Source organism: Pipistrellus hanaki (genome assembly GCF_964339955.1).
Source record: "Pipistrellus hanaki genome assembly, chromosome: 3".
Taxonomy (NCBI): domain Eukaryota; kingdom Metazoa; phylum Chordata; class Mammalia; order Chiroptera; family Vespertilionidae; genus Pipistrellus; species Pipistrellus hanaki.
This window is the reverse complement of record NC_140505.1, coordinates 95,450,226-95,475,156: the sequence shown is the minus strand read 5'-3', so window position 1 is coordinate 95,475,156 and position 24,931 is coordinate 95,450,226. Positions and strand designations below refer to the sequence as shown.

The 24,931-nt window shown below is 43.5% G+C and overlaps 1 protein-coding gene and 1 pseudogene across 2 annotated transcripts; one reads left to right on the top strand and one right to left on the bottom strand.

Annotated features, from left to right (window-relative positions):
• Positions 1-5,236: 5,236 nt before the first annotated feature.
• Positions 5,237-17,725, top strand: SAP18 (Sin3A associated protein 18). Its single transcript, XM_084878660.1, has 4 exons — positions 5,237-5,384; positions 5,473-5,582; positions 11,863-11,985; positions 17,322-17,725. The coding sequence occupies exons 1-4, from the start codon at positions 5,313-5,315 to the stop codon at positions 17,476-17,478; spliced, it is 462 nt and encodes a 153-aa protein (XP_084734786.1). The 5' UTR covers positions 5,237-5,312; the 3' UTR covers positions 17,479-17,725.
• On the bottom strand, positions 16,207-17,125 carry LOC311619912 (small ribosomal subunit protein uS5-like; annotated as a pseudogene). The gene has a single exon. The product of its transcript is annotated as a small ribosomal subunit protein uS5-like (transcript).
• Positions 17,726-24,931: the final 7,206 nt, after the last annotated feature.

Here is a 24,931-nt window from a genome sequence, read left to right as displayed (position 1 = left end):
TTTTTCCACTGATTTTTAAGGAGAATGCAAGAGAAAGGGAAAGACAGAAATATCTATGTGAGAGGGCTGGGTCTGGAGAGGAGCCTGCAACTAAGGTACATGCCCTTAACCAGAATCAAACCCTGGGAACCTTGAGTCCGTAGGCCAACACTTTAGCCACTGTGCGAAACTGGCGAGGGCTGGTCTGGCCCTTTTTTTAAAAAAAGGTGTACAGTATTTGTCTCTGGCAGGCTTTGTGTCTCCCTAGTGGGTAGAGTCCTACCACCTTTCACTGCTGGATGCTATGTGAGTGGCTGTTCCTCCTCATTCCGGTGCTCTGGGTTGAGGAGCCCAGGCTGGGGTCCAGGCCTCACTCCTTTCCTGAGAACTCCCATTTCCCCAGTGGTCAAAATATCCCTCTGCACCCTTGGCCTGTAGCCACTGGGGCAGGGCCAGCCCCTCTCACTACCCTACTCTTCCTACTCCTCTTAGGTTGGCTTCTGCCGTTTTTGTTTAAAAGTCTTATCTTCTAATATCAGAAATCTAATAAACAAAATAAACTAGTGAATAAAATAGAATCAAAGGCAAGGAAGCATGGAATAAACTGACCAATCTCAGAGGAAGTAGGGAAGGGAGCAGGAAGAGATTAGCCAATAATCTTACCTATGGACACAAACAGTAGGCAACCAGTCAATGTTACTCTCATACACTGATGTTTTGTTTCTCTGTCTGTATATATCTTACTCCTTTCCCCTCTCTCTAAGATTAATAACAGAGCCCTAGACAGCTTGCTCAGTGGATAGAGCATCAGCCTGCAGACTGAAGGGTCCTAGGTTTGATTCCAGCCAAGGGCACATGCCAGGGTTGTGGGCTTGATCCCCCGTAGGAGTGTGCAGGAAGCAGTCGATCAATGATTCTCATCATTGATGTTTCTCTCCCTCTCTCTCTCTCTCTCTCTCTCTCTCTCTCTCTCTCTCTCTCTCTCTCTCTCCTTCCTTTCTGAAATCAATAAAGAAATATATATATATTTTAAAAATATTAATAAGACATATTCCTGAGTTGTGGGATCCCTTAACACGACCCACGTGATTCAGGGCCCACTCAGGGTCCGGTTTCTGGAGGAGGCCGCACACTAAAATGAAGAGAGAGACTGGAAAAGTTAATTTGGAAAGATGGGGGGCCAGGCGGGAGTCAACCTCTATTGCACAAATGTCAAACACAAGGCCCGTGGGCCAAATCCAGCCCGCCAGGCCTTGCAATGTGGCCCGCACCGCGCTGTCATCACTGCACTCCGCTGTCAGTTTATGACATTGTCAGTTTATGACTGTTCAGTAAACCATTCGGCCCGCGATTTAGGCTGGATTTTAGATTTTGGCCCCTTCTCTGATTGAGTTCGACACCCCTACTCTATTGGGAAGACTACCACTAGGCTCTGGCCTTGCTATCCCTTTTATTGAAGCTATGGGATACACCCTTAAGCAGCTTTGGGAAACACCCCTAGCTCTTAGGCAGGTAATAAGCAGATTCTCATATCAGTAAGGATTTACATGATTATTTGATGGGGAAGTGGCCTCAGTTACCATTGTCTCAATTAGATAGCCTGTGGTTGGCTCTGACCTTTCAGAGCTTCAAGGTTGACCAGCCTCTTTCTATTAGTGAGACGATGATTGGTTTCCTGCACTGAGTGAGGATTAAATAAGGGGAAAAAAGTCTTGCCGAAACCGGTTTGGCTCAGTGGTAGAGCGTCGGTCTGCGGACTGAAGGGTCTCGGGTTCGATTCCGGTCAAGGGCATGTACCTGGGTTGCGGGCACATCCCCAGTGGGGGGTGTGCAAGAGGCAGCTGGTCGATGTTTCTCTCTCATTGATGTTTCTGGCTCTCTATCTCTCTCCCTTCCTCTCTATAAAAAAAAAAAAAAAAAAAAAAAAAAAAAAAAAAAAAAAAAAAATCAATAAAATATATTTTTAAAAAAAAGGGGGGGGGGGAGTCTTATATTCAGCTAGTCTTCAATTGGTAATTCAGTATAAGTGTTCCCCAATTTAGTTCTATTCCTAGTTTGTTTCTGGGAGAACGTGTGAGAAAGATCCACCTACTTTGCTGCCATATTAAAATTTAACGGTAGAACCCTGACCAGTTTGGCTCAGTGGATAGAGCGTCAGCCTGCAGACTGAAGGATTCAAGGTTTGATTCCAGTCAAGGGCATGTACCTTGGTTGTGGGCACATTCCCAGTGGGGGTGTGCAAGAGGCATTAATGTTTCTCCCATCAATGTTTCTAATTCTCTGTCCCTCTCCCTTCCTCTCTTGTAAAAAATAAATAAAATGTATTTTTTTTAATTTACCAGTAGATATTTACTTTTAAATGTTTTAAATTTTCTTATTGATTTCAGAGAGGAAGGAAGAGGGAGAGAGAGAAACATCAGTGATGAGAGAGAATCATGATCACCCATCTTCTGCACACCCCCAACCAACGACTGAGCCCGCAACCTGGGCATGTGCCCTTGACCAGATCGAACCCGGGACCCTTCAGCCCACAGATTAACACTCTATCCACTGGGCCAAACCAGTCAGGACTTTTTTTTTTTTTTTTGAGAGAGAGAGAAACATGAATTTGTTGTTTCTTCTTATGTATGCATTAATTGGTTGGTTCTTGTATGTGCCCTGACTAGGAATTGAACCATGACCTCCTGGTTCATAGGTCAATGTTCAACCATTATGCCACACCAGCTGGGCATAAGCCAACTATTTTAGATGTATTTATTTCTCATAACAGGCTATTGGGTATCCTATATACTAAAGAGCTAATATGCCAATGGCCGTCACACCCTCATGCCATCACACCGTAATGGCTTAGACCCTTAACACTGGGGAGAAAGGAATGGGAACCAGCCAGGCACAAATGAGCTCTAAAGAGAGGAATGGGGACCAGCAAGGCTGCAGCCTGGGAGAGGGACAAGCTGCCCACTGGGTGCCAGCGCCTGCATCTGCACCTGTGGCCCAGCCCGGGAGTGGAATAAGCTGCACACCCCATAGTCCTGGGCACCAGTGGCTGGGGCTGCAGCCTGGGAGAAGGATAAGCCACCTGCACCGAGGTCCCAGGCACCAGTGACTATACCTGTGCCTGTGGCCCAGGAGAGGGACAATCCGCATGCCCCACAGTACACAAAATTCATGCAGTGTGTGTGTCCCTCAGCCCAGTCTGCATCCTCTCCAATCTGGGACCCCTCGGGGAATGTCCAACTGTTGGTTTAGGCCTGATCCCTATTTGGGCCTAACCCGGCAGCTGGACATCCCTTTCACAATCCAGGACTGCTGGCTCCCAATCGCTTGCCTTCCTGCCAGCATGATCACCACCTAACCACTCCCCTGCCAGTCTGATTGATGCCTTATTGCTCCCCTGTTGACCTGGTCGCCCCCAACTGCCCTCTCCTGCTGGCCTGGTTGCCCCTAACTGACCTCCCCTGTTGGCCTGATAGCCCACAACTACCGTCCCCTGCCGACCATCTTTGACCACATGGGGACAGCCATCTTGTGCAAGGGTGTGAGGGTCAATTTGTATATCACCTCTTTTTTAAAAAATATATATTTTATTGATTTTTTACAGAGAGGAAGGGAGAGAGATAGAGAGTTAGAAACATCGATGAGAGAGAGTCATCGATCAGCTGCCTCTTGCACACCCCCCACTGGGGATATGCCCGCAACCAAGGTACATTCCCTTGACCGGAATCAAACCTGGGACCCTTCAGTCCCCAAGCTGACGCTCTATCCATTGAGCCAAACCGGTTTCAGCTGTATATCTCCTCGTTATTATACAGGATGTGGATCAGGAATCTAGTGACTCAGAGTAGGTAAATGATCCAAGATTAACTAGCTAGCAAGTGACTAAACTAAAACTTAAGATCTATTCAAGTTGGTTTGTTCAGTGGTTAGAGTATCAGCCTATGGACTGAAGGGAAGCAAGTTCGATTCCAGTCAAGAGCTAGTACCTCAGTTTTAGGCTCAATCCCTGGTCCTGGTTGGGCTCATGTGGAAGGCAAACAATATCTCTCTCTCTCACATCAACGTTTCTCTTTCTCTGTCTACCTACCCTGTTTCCCCGAAAATAAGACAGTGTCTTATATTAATTTTTTCTCCCAAAGTTGCGCTAGGTCTTATTTTCAGGGGATGTGTTATCTTTCCATGTGCTAGGTCTTATTTTTGAAAGATGTCTTATTTTCGGGGAAACACGGTATTTTTTACACTCTTCTGTATGAATGCTGTATGTTATTATTATTTTTTTATTTAATAATCCCCTGCCCAGCCGGTTTTGCTCAGTGGTTGAGCATTGACCTAACAACCAGGAGGTCATGGCGCGATTCCAGTCAGGCACATGCCCAGGTTTTCAGCTGGATCCCCAGTGTGGGGTATGCAGGAGGCAGCCAATGAATGATTCTCTCTCATCATTGATGTTTCTTTCTCTTTCTCCCTCTCCCTTCCTCTCTGAAACCAATAAACATATTTTTTAAAAAGAGTGTGTAAAACATAAACACTATTTAAAGAACAATTTAAAATCAAACAACTGTGTAAGCCCACCTAATTTAAATAATAGAATGTTGGTTTGGCTCAGTGGATAAAACATCAACGTGTGGACCAATCGATTGCAGTCAAGGGCATGTACCTTGGTTGCAGGCTCCTCCAAGGTGGGGCTCATGCAGGAGGCAACCAATGGGTTTGTTTCTCTCACATCGATGTTTCCGTCCTTCCCTCCCTTTTCCACTCTCTCTAAAATCAGTGGGAAAATATCCTCAGGGGAGGATTATATATATATATATATATATATATATATATATATATATATATATATATATATATATAAAGAATGCTGCCAACACTACAGAAGCACCTCCTTTGCCCCTGTGATCACACACACACCCTTTTTTTTTTTTTTTTCCCGTTTTATCACCTGGGAATACATTCTGAGCAATATAGTAGTGCCTGCTTTTGAATGTTATAAAAATAGATTCAAATAGTACATATTATTTTGTCTTCGGCTTGTTCACTACTATTATGCTTGTCGAAGTCTGCTGTTTCACACAGTTGTAGTTTCACGTAGCCAGTAGTTTGTTCTCTGCCCAGAGTCTTCCCTCGGAGGACGCCGAGGCCAGCTTTGCAAGGACTCCGCTACGCGCAGGCGCAGGCGGCCGCCGGTTCGCGCCGGAGCGCAGGACGCCCCGCCCGCCCCGCCCGCCCCACCCAGTTCGCCTTTAAGCCTCCAGCTTCTCGCGAGACGCTTCATTCGCACGCTCGCTGCCGGGGTCGGAGGTCAGAGTGGGCTTCTCGGGGACCACAGGAGGAAGATGGCGGTGGAGTCGCGCGTCACCCAGGAGGAAATTAAGAAGGAGCCGGAGAAGCCAATCGACCGGGAGAAGGTGAGGGGTGGGGATGAGGTGGCGGAGCGCCGGCGGGACGCGGAGGGGGGCCGGCTTGCTCCAGCCCCTGCCTTTCCTCTGCCCGCAGACGTGCCCGCTGCTGCTGCGCGTCTTCACCACCAACAACGGGCGCCACCACCGCATGGACGAGTTTTCCCGCGGGAACGTGCCGTCCAGCGAGCTGCAGATCTACACCTGGTGAGCGGGCGGGCGGGCGGGGCGCCTCCGCAGGCCTGCGGCCGCTGCGCGCGCACGGAAGATTTTGGCCGCTTCGCGTTTAATTGTGAACCCTTTGCTTTGAAAAGAATTGTGGCTGTTCCGTACGAAAGTAGTTTGTATGTAGACTGTTGAGACGCGGTAGGCGTCGCAGGGGCTCCCGGTCGAGTAAAGGATGCTGAGACCACAGGCCCAGGGAGCAGTGCTGTGCAGGAGCACTGTCACCTGATGTTGAATCTTAGCTACCGTAGCATCCAAAAATAATAACAAAACCCGAGTGGTTGCTGAGCTGATGCCGAATAGAAAAGCTGCTGCCAATAAATAAGATGTAAGGGTGAAAGTGACCCTCTAATTCTAATCAAGAAAAAGGCTTACAAAAAAATCCTGTCCTAAACTGTCCATAAAATGGAACCAAGCAAGGAAGACAACTTCCGTGCCTCAGAATGGTGCCCAAAGACATTCTGGAGGAGCTCTCCCCAGAAGCAGTAATGAGAGAGATTAGTTAACAAAGCTTGGGAACTCTCAGTTTGTAGACGTGGACTGAAGAGCTGTAACAGGCAGCCCTGAGACAAATCAGGGAAAAAGGAGTGGAAATCAAGAGGAACCTAAGGCACTCTGTGGAGTTGGGGGAACAAGCCAGATGCCACAGAGGTGCTATCACATCGAGCCCACAACGAATATTTTTGTGGGTCCAGCAATATAATAGTATGTAAGAAACATTGCAGTAAAATTTTTGTAACTTAATTTTTTAAAATTTATTTTATATTTTTATTGATTTCAAAGAGGAAGGGAGAGGGAGAGATAGAAACATCAATGATGAGAGAATCATTGATCAGCTGCCTCCTGCAGCCCCTTACTGGGCATGTGCCCTTGTCCAGAATTGAACCCGGGATCCTTCAGTCCGAAGGTTGACTCTCTTTCCACTGAGCCAAATCGGCTAGGGCTGTCTGTGGTCGGCAAACTGCAGCTCGAGAGCCGCGTGCAGCTCTTTGGCCCCTTGAGTGTGGCTCTTCCACAAAATACCACAGCCTGGGCGAGTCTATTTTGAAGAAGTGGCGTTAGAAAAAGTTTAAGTTTAAAAAATTTAGCTCTCAAAAGGAATTTCAATCGTACTGTTGATATTTGGCTTTGTTGACTAATGAGTTCGCCAATCACTGGGCTAGGGCATAACTTAATTTTTACAATATCCTATTATAACATTCACTAATGTCTGTTCACTATAATCATGTAGCATTCAATAATTCCCTTACACAGCTTAAGCCCAGTCGCACCATATCTCTCCACTAATCCTAGCAGTGAATATTTTATAATAGTATCCGATTGCCACATCATTAGTCTTGTACTGACTTGTTTGGTGTGTGCAACAGGAAATATTTCACTTTCAGAGAATAGGAAAAATGGGTTTATTTGCGATATGCTTGTTAATTTGTGCAGTTATTCAGTGTGGTAAGTTAATGTTCAAGTAAAAAATTAACTTTTATTAAAATGTTCTATGATTTTATGTTAATGTTTACTCATTTATTTCAGCATATTTCATTCAAAATTAACCTTCATTTCTATGAAAATTGAATCTTGTTTTTTTGTGGCCCACATAAACTTAAACCTTGCTTATTTGGCCTGTGTTAGCCTTTGAGCTTGACATGCTCGTCTTCCACAATTGTAGTGCCTGAGCATTTAAATCCTAATCTGTGGGGCAAGCTATCTGGAAGCTGGAACTCTCAAACATGAACTGTGTTTGAAGCCTCCTAAGACCCTCCTAACTGATTGAATCAGGTGTGCTCATATTGTCTGGAATCTCTTTAAAGTCTAACTGTTGATAGACTTTAATCCTATACAGATGCTCCTTGACCTACCATGAGGTTATTGTAATGTCCCAGTGAAGCCATTCCCATCATAGTTGGAAATATAAGTTGAAAATGCATTTAATACAGCTACACTGTAAAGTATTGTTGTTTAACCTTGTGATCACATCCAGCATCCCTGGGACTGTTTGCACCTTACACAACACCTGAATTAGTAGGTTTTTGTTGTTGTTTGTTTTTCTGTAATTTTTATTTATTGATTTTATTTTTATTTGGGGGGTGTTTTTATTTTTTCACATTCCATATTTGTATTAGTTTCAAGTGTACAATATAGTGGTTAGACAATCATATACTTCACAGAGTGGTCCCCCTAATATTTCAAGTACCCCCCCCCCCCACCTGTAAATAGCTATTACAAGATTATTTCCCCCCTATTGACCTCACCCCCCAGCACACGTGTCTGTATCCATTGGCTGAATTAGTGTTTGATTGAATAACTGGGAGCTTCAGTTCGATACATTGACTGTGACCCTCACACTTAACCAGCAAAGACTTTGGCCCCAAGGGGGCTCTTGGCATTCTTCACCCCTATACTCAGCTTTATTTTGTTGTTTTAAAATTAATATTTGTTAATCTTCACCAAAGGATTTTCCCCCTAAGGATTTTGAGAGAGAGGGAGGGAGGAAGGAAGGGAGAGAAAAAAAGAAACATCCATGTGAGAGAGAGAGACAATTGGTGCCTCCTGCACTGGCCCTGACCTGTGCTGGGATTGAATTAGGAAACCAGGGATGTGCCCTTGACAGGGAATTGAACTTGAGGCCCTTTGGTGGGTGGACCAACATTAACCATTGAGCCACCTGCCAGGGCTATTTTTTTGTGTGTCTGTCGTTTTTCTCCTTTTCTATGCTTGCTTTTTTGTTTTCTTTTGTACTCAGTTTTAGACTAGTGGTTATAAAGCAGCACTTGGCACTCCTCCACCTATTGGTCTGAGAAGATGGTCCTCTGCAGGTAGGAAGCTTGTGGAGGACTCACACTGTCAGAACTTATAATATGAGAGCAGAATTCCCCAAGTTCCTTATGAGCAAGATGCCAATATGAAGTTGTTTTTATTTTTTTTATTTTTTATTTATTGATTGATTTTTTAAATATATTTTATTGATTTTTTACAGAGAGGAAGGGAGAGAGATGGAGAGCTAGAAATGTCAATGAGAGAGAAACATCGACCAGCTGCCTCTTGCACCCCCCTTTACCCCCCACTGGGGATGTGCTCACAACCCAGGTACATGCCCTTGACCGGAATCGAACCTGGGACCCTTCAGTCTGCAGACCAACGCTCTATCCACTGAGCCAAACCGGTTTCGGCATGAAGTTGTTTTTAGGAAAGAAGACAGAATCCTTTCTGGTACACTTAAATATACAGAGTGGCCGGTTATATGATCTCTGAATGCATAATAATCTGGCCACTCAGTGTGTGTGTGATATATAAGAGGCCTGGTACATGAGTTTGTCCATGGGTGGGGTCCAGCCAGCCTGACCAGGGGGAGGGGACATGGGTGATTGGCTGGCCTGCCTGATAGTTAAATTCCTGGTTGAGGGGACAATTTACATATTAGCCTTTTATTATATAGGATATACACTGAGTGTCTAGATTATTATGCGTTCAGAGATCATGTTAATTAGCCAGGAATAATTAATATTCTATTATCAATTATCCTGGAATAATCAATTATCTGGGAATAATTGATTATAGTAATCAATTATCCGGGAATAATTGATTACAATAAACAGCATCAGATATTGGGTTACCTCTAAGACATTAAAAAAAAACTCTGGCTTCAGACTTCATACCAATATTCGAGATCACTGGGGACAAAGTTAAAATAACTAGGGTTGCAGAATAGAATTTGAACTCTGACAAAGGAAAAATAAGCTGAAGTATAATACAAAATGAGAGGAAGAGTAGACAGAATCTCTGATGTTTTACAATTCCTTCAATTTGACTTCAGTTTTTTTTTCTATCAATTTCAAGTTGAAGTATACCTAATTTGTAAAAAAATATGTATAATATCTGATTTGTCCTGTATTAGTTAAGTATTAATACTTAATATTGCCAAGTATTATAATATTGCATTATGCATATATAAAAAATGCTTAGAGTGATGTTAATGTAGCTATTTCAGATTGGTGAGATTTGGCATACAACTTATTGGATTCTTTCATGTGGCTTTTCCCATTTATGTGTTTGTTTTTTATTGATTTCAGAGAGGAAGGGAGATAAACATCAGTGATGAGAGAGAATCATTGATCAGTTTACCTCCTGCACACCCCACACTGGGGATTGAGCCCACAAGCCGGGCATGTGTCCTAACTGAGAATGGAACTGTGAAATCCTGGTTCATAGGTTGAGCCATGCCACCTAAGCGTCCTTTCCCCTTTAAATAACATGTTTCAAGTTGGGAAAGGCAGTCTGGCCCAGCTTTTCACCCTTTGCTGAGGCTGCAGAAAAGTGGCTTTGGGCTCAGAGCATTTCCTTGCAAAGAGATATCTGTTTGGGATCTCTTTTCCTATTCTGGATTTGATGTGTGTTCTTTGTTCTGCTTACACATCATGTGGCACCCAACCCCACTGCTGTATCCAGGATCTTCCACACAAGAGGCATGCATACAGCCCGCCTCTCTGCAGGGTGAGACCTGCTGGTAGTGGGGACCTGCGTACATCACTTATTGAAGCGGATCTTGCTTGTCTTTTAGTGTAGCGGTTACCAACCTTTTGAACCTCACATACTACCTGTGGTTCGTGGACCACTGGTTGGTGACTGCTGTTTTAGTGGACATAAAATGTTCATGCTTTTTTTTGGCAACCTGCAAACCATGGAGTGAAGTGATATTCTGGGCTGCTGCTTCTGGTGGTGGATGTTGTTATACTCTTTGCTGCCCTATACAAAATGGGACTCCTCCCCGAGGTTGGAAACAGGTGATGCTTGCTTGACATATGTTTTATACAAAAAGAAAAACTTAATAAAAACCACAACTGAGACAGAGGTGAAAAGAAGCCAACATATAGAGTTAAATAAGGAAAGATTGAAATAAAAACAGTAATGGTGGGAATGGCGAGAAAAATAAATTTCACCTGTGTTTAGGAGGTAAACAATAGAATAGAGATTTGAAGAATTAGTGCTTAGATTTATGACCTGGGCAACAAAATGGGTGGTGGTAGTTTTGATGGTAAAGGCATGTTTTGTGGGGAATTCTGTTTTGTTTTGTTCTGTTCTGTTCTGGGCATATGAAAGATTCGGCCACGGTAGTGAGAGGACAATGATGTAGTCATCCTGGATGTTTTCACTATCTGTATGGTTAAAGCCATGGTTTTGAGTATGATGTAGTGTGGAGATTTGTAAGTAGGTGCAAAGTTAAAACTAAGTGAACTTGCTGGGCATTTGGCTTCCTGCTTGATGATGTATTTTAAATTTCTTTTAAAAAAAATATTTTATTGATTTCAGAGAGGAAGGGAGAGGGAGAGAAAGAACCATCAATGATGAAAATCTTTGTTCAACTGCCTCCTGCACGCCCACTAATGGGGATTGAGCCTGAAACCCAAGCATGTGCCCTTGACCAGAATCGAACCTGGGACCTTTCAGTCCTCAGGCCGATGCTCTGTCACTGAGCCAGCTAGGGCTAGATTTCTTATTCTTTATCAGTGCCTGCTGTCCTTGAGTCATTTTATAGTGCCCTATTAGGCAAATGTTCCAAGTTCCAGGTCATCCATTTCATTTCCCAGTTGTCATGAAAGAAAACTATAAAAATTTATATTGATTTATTACCTTATTGTTGCTTATCTTTTAAAAGATTTCTAGATTATGCCATATTAACTCAAAAGACAATAAGTTCTACGTTTCAGATAAATATGTGCAGGGCAAGAATATACATTGTGAAAGGAGCCTGTGCTTTGTCAAATTTTTCCTGTTTCATCTGTTTCTGGGCTCCATCTATTGTAAAACTCACCATAAGATTCCTTCTTAGGAAAAACACTGCACATCTTCATGAAACTGCTTTCCTGTCACATTCAATCCAATGTGCATTCTAATTCCAGAGGGAAAGTATATGTCCTGGAAAGAATGAAACAATTATTTTAAGTGTTTGTATTAATTTGGACTAACTACCATTAAAGGGGTAAATCACCAGGCCAAAAAGATGTTACATCGCAACAAAAGATAGCATAAATAATTTTGAAGTCTGTTAGCAATAACAGTCTGAATTTAATTCATCAAATTTCAAGTATTGAAGCCAGTAAAGGGAATATTTGGGGAGCGCATAGGATTATATGTTTTAAGATTATAAAACTGAAGTATAAAACCATGACAGTTTCTGACATAAATTGCAATTCAGACACAATTAACTCTGTATGTCTATATTGTTATATTATTGCTGATTAATGAAATATGTTTTGTTTTTTAAATTCAGGATGGATGCAACCTTGAAAGAACTGACTAGTTTAGTAAAAGAAGTCTACCCAGAAGCTAGAAAGAAGGGCACACACTTCAACTTTGCAATTGTTTTTACCGATATTAAAAGACCTGGTTATCGGTAGGTAACTTTATTTTTTTACTTTTTAATATATTTTATTGGTTTTTTACAGAGGAAGAGGGAGGGATAGAGAGTTAGAAACATCGATGATAGAGAATCATCGATCAGCTGCCTCCTGCACACACCCTACTGGGATGTGCCTGCAACCAAGGTAAATGCCCTTGACCAGAATCGATCCTGGGACCTTTCAGTCGCAGGCTGACGCTCTATCCACTGAGCCAAAGCGGTTTTGGCAGGTAACTTTATTTTTAGCTCCTATAATGTCTTTTCGTTTTGATATATTTTAACTGATGGGGGTAACCTCTTTAGTGAACCTCATTAGTGGAAGGAATTTAGATTTGTATTATTATTATTTTTTTTTTAAGCTGGGATGTAAATTTTTTTAAAAATAAATCTTTATTGTCCATATTATTACATCTGTTTCTCTTCCCCCGCCCAGAGCTCCCCTTCACCTGGTTCCCACCCCACCTTCATCCCTTAACCCTCCCCACTGTCCTCATAAATAGGTGTACAATTTTTGTCCAGTCTCTTCTTGCACACCCCACACTCCTTTCCTCCCTAGCATTGTTGGGCCTCCCTTTCTATGCCCCTGATTCTGTTATATTCACCAGTTTATTCTGTTCATCAGACTTTTATTCACTTGATTTTTAGATCACTTGTTGATAGATACGGTAAGTATTTATTGTTCATAATTTTTGTCTTTCCTTTTTTCTTTTTCCTATTCTTAAGCAACACCTTTCAGCATTTCACATAATACTGGTTTGGTGGTGATAATCTCCTTTAGCTTTTTTTTATCTGTGAAGCTCTTTATCTGACCTTCAATTCTGAATGATAGCTCTGCTGGGTAGAGTAATCTTGGTTATAGATTCTTGCTATTCATCACTTTGAATATTTCTTGCTACTCCCATCTGGCCTGCATAGTTTCTGTTGAGAAATCAGCTGACAATCGTATGGGTGCTTCCTTGTAGGTAGCTAACTGTTTTTCTCTTGCTGCTTTTAATATTCTCTTTGTCTTTTGCTCTTGGCATTTGCATTATGATGTGTCTTGGTGTGGTCCTCTTTGGATTCCTTTTGTTTAGGGTTCTCTGTGCTTCCTGGACTTGTAAGTCTATTTCTTTCACCAGGTGGGGAAAGTTTTCTGTCATTATTTCTTCAAATAGGTTTTCAGTATCTTGCTCTCTCTCTTCCGGCATCCCCATAATTCGGATATTGGTATGCTTGAAGTTGTCCTAGAGGCTTCTTATACTATCTTCATATTTTTGGATTCTTTTTTCTTTTTTCTGCTTGGGTGATTTTTGCTTCTTTGTATTTCAAATCTTTGATTAGATTCTTGCATTCCTCTAATCTGATAGGTCTCTGAATAATATTTTTTATTTCAGTCAGTGTATGTTTAATTTCTAGTTGATCCTTTTTCATATCCTTGAGGGTCTTGTTAAATTTATTGGCGTTTTCTAGGAAATTCTTTTTTTTAATAAATTTTTATTGTTCATATTATTACAAATGTTCCTTTCCCCCCCCTTCTCACCCCACTCTCTGTCCTTTCCCCACCCCCCCATTGTCCTCATCCATAGGTGCACAATTTATGTTCAGTCTCTTCCCACATCTCCCTCTCCCCTTTTCCCCAAGAATCATCAGTTCGCTCCCCTTCCATACCTCTGATTCTATTATATTCAATAGTCAATATTGTTCCTCAGATTTTTTTTTTTAGTTTCCTTGGTTTTTAGATTCACTTGTTGATAGTTACGTATTTGTTGTTCATAATTTTTATCTTTATTTACTTTCTCTTCTGAAAGAACCCCCTTCAGCAATTCATATAATTCTGGTTTGGTGGTGATGAACTCCTTTAGCTTTTTTTTTTATTAGTGAAGCTCTTTATCTGACCTTCGAATCTGAGTGATAGCTTTGCTGGATAGATTATCTTTGGCTGTAGGTTCTTACTATTCATCACCTTGAATATTTCTTGCCATTCCCGTCTGGCATGCATGGTTTCTGTTGAGAAATCAGCTGACAGTTGTATAGGTGTTCCTTTATAGGTAACTACCTGCTTAGCTCTTGCTGCTTTTAATATTCTCTCTTTGTCTTTTGCTCTTGGAATCTTAATTATGATTTGTCTTGGTGTGGTCCTCTTTGGATTCCTTTTATTTGGAGTTCTGTGTGCTTCCTGGACTTGTAAGTCCAATTCTTTCACCAGGTGGGGGAAGTTTTCTGTCACTATTTCTTTCAGTATGATTTCGATATCTTGCTCTCTTTCATCTTCTGGGACCCCCATAATTCTGATGTTGGGTCGTTTGAAGTTGTCCCAGAGGTTTCTTACATCATCTTCAATTTTCTGGATTCTCTTGCCTTCTAGCTTCTGCAGAGGAGTGTCTTCTGGCTCTTTATGTTCCAAATCTTTGACTTGATTCTTGCGATCTTCTATTCTGTTTTTAGGACTCTGTAAAATATTTTTTATTTCAGACAATGTATTCTTTATTTCTTGTTGATCTCTTATCATTTCTTGTTGATCCCTTTTCATATCCTCATAGGTCTCATTTATTTTATCGGCCTTTTCTAGGAGACTCTTGAAAAACCTTATAAGTGTGGTTTTGAACTCTATATCCAGTCGCTTTTTGTCCTCCATTTCTTTCGTTTGTGATCTATTTGGTTTAGGCATTTTCGCAGGCAGCTTTCATGATGGGGCGGGGTTTCAGGGTGGAGCCTACGGCCTTGGCTTCCGTCAGCCCCGCCCTATGCGACTCCTGAGACTCAGAGTCCTTCAGTACTTGTTGCAAGTGCCTCTGAGAGAAAGGTGCCCTCGATTTTCGCCTGCTGCCAAACTGTCTATGCTCTCCCCCAATGAGTCCGGTATTGGGGTTCAGTTCAGTTGGAAGTGGAGTTGGAGGTGGCGTTCAGAGCAGTCTGGAGCCCCTGTCTCCTTCCCGTCAGGGCAATCCCGCGACACAGCCGGCCGGCCCTTCTCTTCGCGCACTGTGCGCGCCTCCGGGACCTCCTCTCGCCGTTCCCTGGGGTTCCGCCTTACAGCCCAGCTCCCTATGGGTGAGCCTGGGTCCCCAGGGTCTGGCGTAGAATTGGGGTTCAGAGCAGTTGGAGCTGGGCCCAGCACAATCGGAGCTTTTCTCTGCTTCCCGCTTGGGAACGCCAGCCAGGCACTCGGCCTCCCTCCTCTCCGGCTCCATCCTCTCCGCGCGCCGCGTGTCTCCGTACCTTGGGCTTTTACAGCTCCTCCGCGCTTCCTTCTGGTTTTCTCCTTGCTTCTTGTTGTAGGATTTCCAGTCAGTCGACTTTCCTGTAGTTCTGGGTAATGTCCATTTTATATTTTAGTTGTATTTTATTGAAATTGTTGTGTGCGGCTGCGGCTAGTTGCCTACCCGAGCAGCCATCTTGGATTCTCCCCGGTTTTGGCTCTAGGAAATTCTTGAAAAACCTTATAACCATGGTTTTGAACTATATCCAGTAGTTTTCTTTCCTCTATTTCTTTCATTTGTAATCTGTTTCTTTGTCTCCACATTTTCGCTGGTTCCCTGTGTTGATAGAGTGGCTTTGTGTGCTAGGTGTCCTATAGGGCCCAGTGGCTCAGCCTCCCCAATTACCTGAGGTAGATAGCCTTGGTGCACTCTCTTGGTGCACCTCTTTGTTGGCTGTGTGCACAGTCTTGTAGTTAAGCCTTGATAGTATCACTGGGAGGAATTGGCTGTGAGGATCAGCTGTGTCTGCACTGGGAGAACTTCTGTGCTGGAGACACTCTAATGGGAGAAGACTTGCAAAAGCCTCTGTGCTCAGCTTGGATGGAGCGGAGTCTCAGGGCAGAGCAGACAACAATGGCTTCCCATCAGCCCTGCCCTAAGAGGCCCCTGGGTCTCAGTGTCCCTTGGTAATCGCTGCCAGCACCTCTGAGAGAAAGCCACCCTCGAGTTCTGCCCGCTGCTGGACAGTCCAGTTTCTCCCCGAACGAGTCTGGGTCCCTAGAGTCTCACTTGGAACTGGAGTTCAGAGCAGTTGGGAGCTTTTGTCTCCTTCCCAATTGAGAAAGCCAGCTGCATACTCAGTTGCCAGTCCTCCGCACGTGCACGTCTGTACCTCTACCTTCAGCAGCTCCTCTGAGACTCAGTATACTTTTTTTCTCTTTCCTTTTAGTTGTCGAATTTCCCCTCAGCCAGCCTTCCTATGGTTCTGGATGATGTCCATTTTGTCTTTTTTTTTTTTTTTTTTTTTTTAGCAGGCTTAAATCATCACTTTATTTTTCTTGTATAAAACTAATTATGTGGTGGCCACAGCTGCAGCCTGGGTCCTCTGCACAGAAACTCTGGTGTGAGTCTTCACAAGATGGTCAGTGAATTCCTGATAGGGAGACTTGGTGAACACCGTCTCCTTCCAGAGATCCGGGGTGAGATAGCTGTAGGTCTTAGAGATGGCATCAAAGGTGGCCTTGGCGAAGTTGCCCAGGGTGGCAGTGCAGCCCCTGGCCGAGGTGTATCAGTCATCAACACCAGCCATCATCAGCAGCTTCTTGGGCACAGGGGCTGAGACAATGCCCGTACCCCTGGGGGCAGGGATGAGGCGCACCAGCACAGAGCCACAGCGGCCAGTCACCTTGCAAGGAACCGTGTGGGGCTTGCCGATCTTGTTTCCCCAGTAGCCTCGACGCACGGGCACAATAGAGAGCTTGGCCAGGATGATGGCTTCACGGATGGCAGTGGCTACTTCCTTTGAGCACTTAACACCCAGACCAACATGTCCATTGTAGTCCCCAATGGCAACAAATGCCTTGAACCGGGTCCTCTGGCCAGCACGGGTCTGCTTTTGCACAGGCATGATCTTCAACACCTCATCCTTGAGGGATGCCCCCAAGAAAAAGTCAATGATCTCAGATTCCTTGATGGGCAAGGAGAATAGGTAGATCTCCTCTAGGGATTTGATCTTCATGTCCTTGACCAGGCGGCCCAGCTTGGTGACAGGGATCCACTCCTTGTCCTCGGCCTTGCCTCCACGAGCTCCGCGGCCTCGGCCCCTGCCGCGACCCCGGCCCCGGAGGCCGCTGCCAAATCCTCCAGGGAAGCCGCCGCGACTTCCTATTCCGGGCCCCGGGGCCTCCGGGCCCTCCCGCAGCACCGGCGTCATCCGCCATTTGGTGTTTTGTCGGAAAAGAAGCCATTTTGTCTTTTAATTGTAGTTTTGAAATTGTTGCGCGAGGCAGCAGTTTAGGTGTTTACCTATGCTGCCATCTTGGTTTCTTCTAGATTTGTATTATCTTAATATCTGTATTTTTGTGCAGTAAGATAATGGAGCTGCATGATTAATGTTGCACATAACATTAACAGTTGGTCTCCTTCCTGCAGGGTGAAGGAGATTGGCAGCACCATGTCTGGGAGAAAGGGGACTGATGATTCCATGACCCTGCAGTCCCAGAAGTTTCAGATAGGAGATTATCTGGACATAGCGATCACCCCTCCGAATCGGGCACCACCTCCTTCAGGGCGCATGAGGCCATATTAAATTTTATTGACTATTGAGTTTATTTTTCATTCAGTTATGTAAAACAAATTTATACCTTTTCCACCTTTTTATTGCCATTAAGCCTTTAAATTCTAAACAAATTGTAATGCATTTATTTACGAGTTAGGTTTGGCTGTGCTATGGTATGAATAGTAAGAGAAAGTCCATATTTCAAGTCCTTCTGTAAAATATGAAGTGCTCTTAGCATTCTATGTAAAACTGTTATTAAATAAACATGTGCAATCAACCTGAGTGTGAAAATTAACGGAGGCATGGGAACTGGGTTTGAGTATTTGGGGTTTGTGTTGCATAGTGGAGGATAATGAGCTTAATGTCAAATGGGGCAGAACAAGAAAACCATAGGATTATATTAATTAAACTAGAGGCCTGATACATGAAATTCATGCAAGAGTAGGCCTTCCCTCAGCTGCTTGCAGTGGCTTCCCTCTGGCACCCTGGACCCAGGCCTCCCTCTAGCTGCTGGCAAGCACTTGGGACCTGGGCTTCCCTCCAGATGGTTGTCCAGAAGGACATCTGGTTTAATTAGCATATTACACTTTGATTATAGACTAGAGGCCTGGTGCACGAAATTTGTGCACGGGAGTGGGGGTTGTCCCTCAGCCCAGCCTGCGCCCTCTCCAATCTGGGACCCTCAAGGAATGTCCAACTGCCTGGTGGGATCAGGCCTAACCGGGTGGTCAGACATCTCTCTCATAATTTCAGGACTGGTGGCTCCCAACTGCTCTCCTGCCTCTTCCTGAGTGTCCCTAACTGCTTCTGCCTGCCAGCCTGATCACCCCCTAACCACTCCCATGTCAGCCTGATATCTAACTGCTCCCCTGCCAGCCTGTTTGCCCCAACTTCCCTCTGCAGGCCGGGTCACCCTAACTGCTCTCTCCTACAGGCCTGGGCCTCCCCCCATTTGCCCTTCCCTGCAGGCTTGATCGCCCCCAACTGCTGTCCCTTGCGGGCCTGGTCCCTCCCAACTGCCCTCCCCTGCTGGCCATTTTATGACAGCCATCTTGTGTCCACATGGGGGCAGTCATTGGAGTGATGGTCAATTTGCATATTTTATTACCGTGTTTACCCGAAAATAAGACATCCTCCGAAAGTAAGACCTACTTATAGGTTTCTTTCTTAGTGAAATATAAGGTATTCCCCCGAAAATAAGCCCCCCCCCCTCCCCCCAGCTCTGTCTCAGAATGCTATTGCTAAACATGAGAGATTTGGTCTACTGATTCTGAGAGAGTCAAGAAATTCACCAGGAAATTCAGGAATTGGATTGTTATGATGATGTTCCAGAAGATGATGACACGATTGTCATTGAATAAATAAGTAAATTCTTGGTACTGTAGGATTCACAGTTAGTCTGGTTTGTGTTGACAACTACTGTACTACCGTACCGTATACAGGTAATTTCCTTTCTTTTCATTTACCAATAAATGTGTACTATATTCTTCTTCTTGGGAAAATAAGACATCCCCTGAAAATAAGACCTAGCGCATTTTTGGGAGCAAAAATTAATATAAGACACTGTCTTATTTTTGGGGAAACAGGGTAGATAGGATAGCATGAGTTTGTGGCCTAGACATTAGTCAAGGTTTGGAGTTAGAAAAGGGATCTCTGTACCTGAGCATGGCAGCATAGGCATTTTGGAAGCTTGAGCTGATGCAACTTGAAGAATCTTGTGATTAAAGAAATCGGCCTGCCTGAATCATGGTACAATCAAAACTTCAAAAAGCTAGAGAAGAGAATGGGTGCCACAGTGAGGGCTTTTTATGTTTTAAAGTTTGGGGAGGACAGGAAGCAGGGTTAGAACTTAAACCTTTCACCTGAAGAAAATCTGAAAGTGGAAGAGTAATCAAGGCCAAGTGAGAAGTGCCAGGGGATGACGTCAAGTTGGGTAAGGAATATTCACAAGCCATGCTAAATGCTAGTGACAGTCTCCCCTTCTCTGACGGACACTTTCCAAGACTCCCAGGATACCTAAAATACCAGATAGTACTGAACCCTGTGTATACTGTCTTCCTATACATTCATACCTGTGATAAAGTTTAATTTGTAAACTAGGAAGAGTATGAGTTTAACAACCATAGCTAATAGGACAGTTGTAACAATGTACTGTAATCAAACTTAAGTGAATGTTGCATTATTCAGTAAAATATGAGTTACTTGAACACAAGCACTGTAATACTCTGATAACTGAGAAATCAGCTGATACACTTGACAAATGTCAGCCACTTTTTTCCCCCTGATTTCAGAGAGGAAGAAGAGATAGGAACATTAATGATGAATCATTAACTGACTGCCTCCTGCATGCCCCCCACTGGGGACCAATGCCCGACCAGTAATTGAAACTGCAACCTCCTAGTTCAGGGGTCCTCAAACTTTTAAAGAGGGGCCAGATCACGGTCCCTCAGAGAGCTGGAGGGCCGGACTATATGAACTACTAATTCCTACTGTAACACCTTGACTGCGCTCACTGCCCAAAAAACCTGGCGGGCCGGATCAGACTCCTCTGCGGGCCGCATGTGGCCCGCGGGCCGTAGTTTGAAGACCCCTGTCCTAGTTCATAGGTGGACACTGAGCCACACTGGCCTTTTGGAGTTTGAGTTCCAGCACATCCACCCTATATAATGAAAGGCTAATATGCAAATTGTCCCATGGGCATAAGTTAGATGTGTGCTGACCACCAGGGGGTGGTGCAGACTATGGCAGGCATTGGTGACGAGACGCTGCTGACCCTGATGGGATGGTAGAGCAGGTGAGCAGGTGGTGACTGTCCAAGGCAGGTGCAAGCCAGGTCCCCGACTGCCTCACAGATAGGCCCTGATTGCTGGCCAGTCCTAGGGACCCTATTCCTATAGTTGTCTACATGAACTTGGTATTTTCAGTTATTAACCAGCTCCTCTATGGGGAGTCTAGACATTATATATTCAAATTTTGCAAAATGTAACTGGGACTGTTATACCCAGAGTAAATTCAATGAACCCAGACTATCTCTGTACAAACTGAAGGCAACACCCTAAAAACTAAGCTTACCACAGTGCTTAGCTGTGCCAGATTCTGTGCTAAGGAACTTACTGTGCATTATCTCATTTACCTCCCATTGAGCTACAATGACTAGTTTCAACCTGTAGATGAAATTACAGTGGTGCCTCGCATAAAGAACGCCTCGCACAGCAAACGCTGCACACAACGAACTTCATTTCATGATTCATACAACGAACTTCGTTTCACACAACGAAGTCGCCCGAGCTTCCATGACCGCTTTGCCCGAGCTTCCACGACTGCTTCGCCCGAGCTTCCACGACTGCTTCGCCCGAGCTTCCACGATCGCTGCCGATGTATTGCATCCTTCCGCGCAGGCACTGCAGGCAGTCGTTAGTCACTGCGCTTAACTTAAGCATGTATCGCGGCAATCGTTCTTCATTACGAATTAAATCACGCACGTATCACGGCAGTCGTCCTTTTAAGTTAAACTCAATATTTTTTTTATATCATGGCTTCTAAAAAAAGCAGGAAGGTGATTTCTGTTGAAATGAAACAGGAAATAATTAGAAGGAGTGAATGTGGGGTAAAACAGTGTGACCTCGTCAAAGAGTTTGGCCTCAGCAAGACCACCATTTTCACCATTTTGACAAATAAGGATGCAATCAAATCAGCCAAAGTAGCCAAAGGAGTATCAAAACTATTTCATGAAAAACATAGGTCTTCAATCCACGAGGAAATGGAGAGGCTATTAGCGATTTGGATTAAGGACAGGCAGGTGAAAGGTGACGTAACAACCCAAGATATTATCTGTCACAAAGCCAAGAGAATTTATGACGATCTAAAGAAAAACGTCCCTGGAAGTAGCAGCAATCAAGATAATGAAGAAGAATTCAAAGCCAGCAGGGGGTGGTTTTTTAGATTTAAGAAAAGGTGTGGAATCCACAGCGTTACTATGCATGGTGAGGCTGGCAGTGCTGACAAGAAAGAAGCAGAAAAGTTCTCTATTAACTTTCAAAAATGTATTAAGGATGAAGGATACTGCCCATAACAAGTGTTCAATGCCGATGAAACGGGTCTTTTCTGGAAAAGAATGCCGAGCAGAACCTTCATTACAAAAGAGGAGAAGAAATTGCCAGGACACAAAGCCATGAAGGACAGACTTACCCTTATGTTTTCGTCTAATGCCAGCGGAGACCTCAAGATCAAACCTCTATTGGTTTATCACTCTGAAAATCCAAGAATTTTCAAGAAAAATAACGTTATTAAGTCCAAACTGCCCGTCCATTGGAAGTCCAATCAAAAAGCCTGGGTGACCCAAGTTATCTTCAACGAATGGATTCTGGAAACCTTTGCTCCTGCCGTGAAGAAATTCTTGCTGGAAAAAGAACTGCCGCTCAAAGCCCTTCTGATACTTGACAATGCCCCTTCTCACCCAAAAGACCTAGAGGAAATATTGCAGGAAAATTATCCTTTTATCAAGGTGCAGTATTTGCCACCAAACACCACATCCATTCTTCAGCCAATGGATCAGCAAGTTATTGCGAACTTTAAAAAACTCTACACTAGAGCCCTCTTTAATAAGGTGTTTGAAGAATGCGAGTTTGGTGGAGACAATATGACTGTCCGAAAGTTTTGGAAGGAGAAATTTGATGTCCTTATGGCAATACGACTTATACAGAAGGCCTGGGAAGAAGTGTCACAAAGGACCCTCATTTCTGCTTGGAAGATGCTTGTGCCTTCGTGGACCCAGGAAGAAGCAGTAGTTGATGACACAGAAGTGGTGAAGGACATCATTACAGTGGCCCAAAGGTTGGAATTAGAGGTAAAGGAAGAGGATGTAGAGGAGCTTATTGAGGAACACGAAGAAGAGCTGACAAGTGAAGAGCTCCAAGCACTTCTGGTCCAGCAACAGGACAATGCTCAAAGGGAAGCGTCATCTGATAACGAGGAGCAACAATCAAACAATCAACCAATCCCAACTGCTGACATCAAGAACATCCTGGTCAAATGGAAAGCAGTTCAGGAGTTTACCAATGCCCACTATCCGGATTCAGCTGAAGCAAACAGGATCAACGATCTTTACTCCGATACTCTTGTCCGTTATTTCCGGCAGATGTTGGAGAAAAGAGAAAAACAAACGACTTTGGACAGGTTTTTCATGAAACCATCGGCCAAAAAGCAGAAAATGGATGAAGCTGTGCAAGATTCGGTAGACTCTACTTAGTCTGTCTTAAAATTAAAAAAATGTGTGTTTTTTTTAAAAAATTATGTTTTTAGATGTATCTAAATAAAAATAATAACAAAAAATTTATCTTTTTTTATGTCATCTTAGCATATTTTATGCTACAGAACGAATTATTTTTTTTAACATGTATTGTTATGGGAAACGCGTTTCACATAACGAACTTTTCGCATAACAAACTTGCTCCTGGAATGAATTAAGTTCGTTGTGTGAGGCACCACTGTAAGACCTGCTTTAACAGATCACAAGGTAGGCATATAAACCTATGTAACCAATAATAGATTAGTTAGTTGAAACTACATTTCCAAAAAAGTTTTTCATAGTTTCCTTGATTCTCGACTCACTGCAATCTTAAATCCACTCACACTACAGTGATACTGCTCCTGTAGGGAAGTTATCCTTTGCATTCTAAATTTCGGACAAGGGACCTAGAGTTGTGGACCTGTTTTAGTTTTTATACAAACCAGAACACCTCTCTTAAATATGGTCACGGCTCACAGTTTGAGGAGCCGTATGAGATCTGTGTTACTGTATTTATTGCTTAGAAATAGGTAGTTTTACCATAGTTATAGTAATTTCTTGGAGTCTGCATGAACAAGCTTGAAGGAAGAATGTTTATTCTGTTAGGAATAATCATGACTAGGCAGCTATTCTTTTTTACTGGTTTCAGAGAGGAATGGAGAGAAACATTGATAAGCCCATCCCACACGGGACTGAGCCCACAACCCAGGCATGTGCCCTGACTGGGAATCAAACTATGACCTCCTGGTTCATAGATCAACACTCAACCACTGAGCCACACCAGCCAGGCAGGTAGGTATTTTTGTATGTTTCGTGTTTTTAATCCTCACCTGGGGATATTTTCCCATTGATTTTTAGAGCAGGAGAGTGTAGAAACTTCAATGTGGCACACTGATTGCTTGCCACCCACATGTGCCCCAACCAGGGCTTGGGATTGAGCCTGCAACCCAAGCATGTACCCTTGACGGAATCGAACCTGGGACCCTTAAGTCCACAGGTCTAAGCTCTATCCACTGAACCAAATCAGTAATGGCTGGGCAACTTTCTATGAAGAGCGCAATGGATTCTCCCTGCCCAGTCTCAGAAGAATAAGCTAAAACCTAAAAGGGAATTTTAAGACATTTGGCCTTAAAATTTTTTAAATAAGCAAAAACCTTAAGTTTGGGAGTGTTATGAACATTTATTGTTGGGAGGAGCCAATGTAATGGTGCTTAGGAGTATCTAGATAGTGAATGTTCAAAACCTATTTAAAAAGAAAAGGCATTTGTAGCCCTCTCAATGTGCCTTCAGAATTTTCTACCTCACCTAAGCTGGCCAGCCCAGTAATAACCATTTCTTAAAATTTCAAATAAGACTTGATGAAATTAGAGCAATTTAAATTATGAAGTAAACCTAAGGCATTTTTAAAATATGTAAATTCTAGAGTAATTATTGGAAACTATCAGAATTTGTAGTATCTCTCTCACTTTCCAGTACTGTGCCAGGGATTTATATATACTAAACTGAGCGTCCATTATGTACCACGTTCTATGGGATAGGAGAAACATAAATATGACAAAATACAGATCCTTCCTCATAGTCTTAGTTTCATGAAAGGTATAAACACATGGTAAAAAGTTTGAGAAGTTGTTATTGAAGATGGCACTTGAGCTTGTCTGACTCCTAAAGGGCTGGATTTATACTCCTGTTACAGGGTATAACATGAACAAAGGCATACGTGTGGGGAATAACGTGCCACTCATGGAACACTCATGTAATAATTTTGACCAAATTCAGGATAAAGAGGGGACACATCAGAGATGTTGGAGGATCAATAACATTTGGGGTGGACAATGAATGGGACATGGAAAAGCCATTTCCTCATCTGGAAAATACTTATTTCAAAGAATTAATCTAAGAGTTAAATAAATATTTAGGACCATGCCTAGTGTGTTTACGATTATCATTCTTCAGCATGCCATAAAAAACCAGTTCTGACAATGTCATCCATTTTACTACCAAGTCCAATAGTCAAGTTTTGTCTCTTTTATGCCAGAGGCCTGGTGCACGAAATTCATGCAAGAGTACAGTCCCTAGGCCTGCCCTGCGATCAGGGCCATCTTCCTGGGCTGCACAAGCCGGCCCTGCCCCCAGTTCCCCATTAGCCATCAGGTGATCGGAGCCTGCTGGCAGGGGGAGGAACCGAGAGGGTGGCCA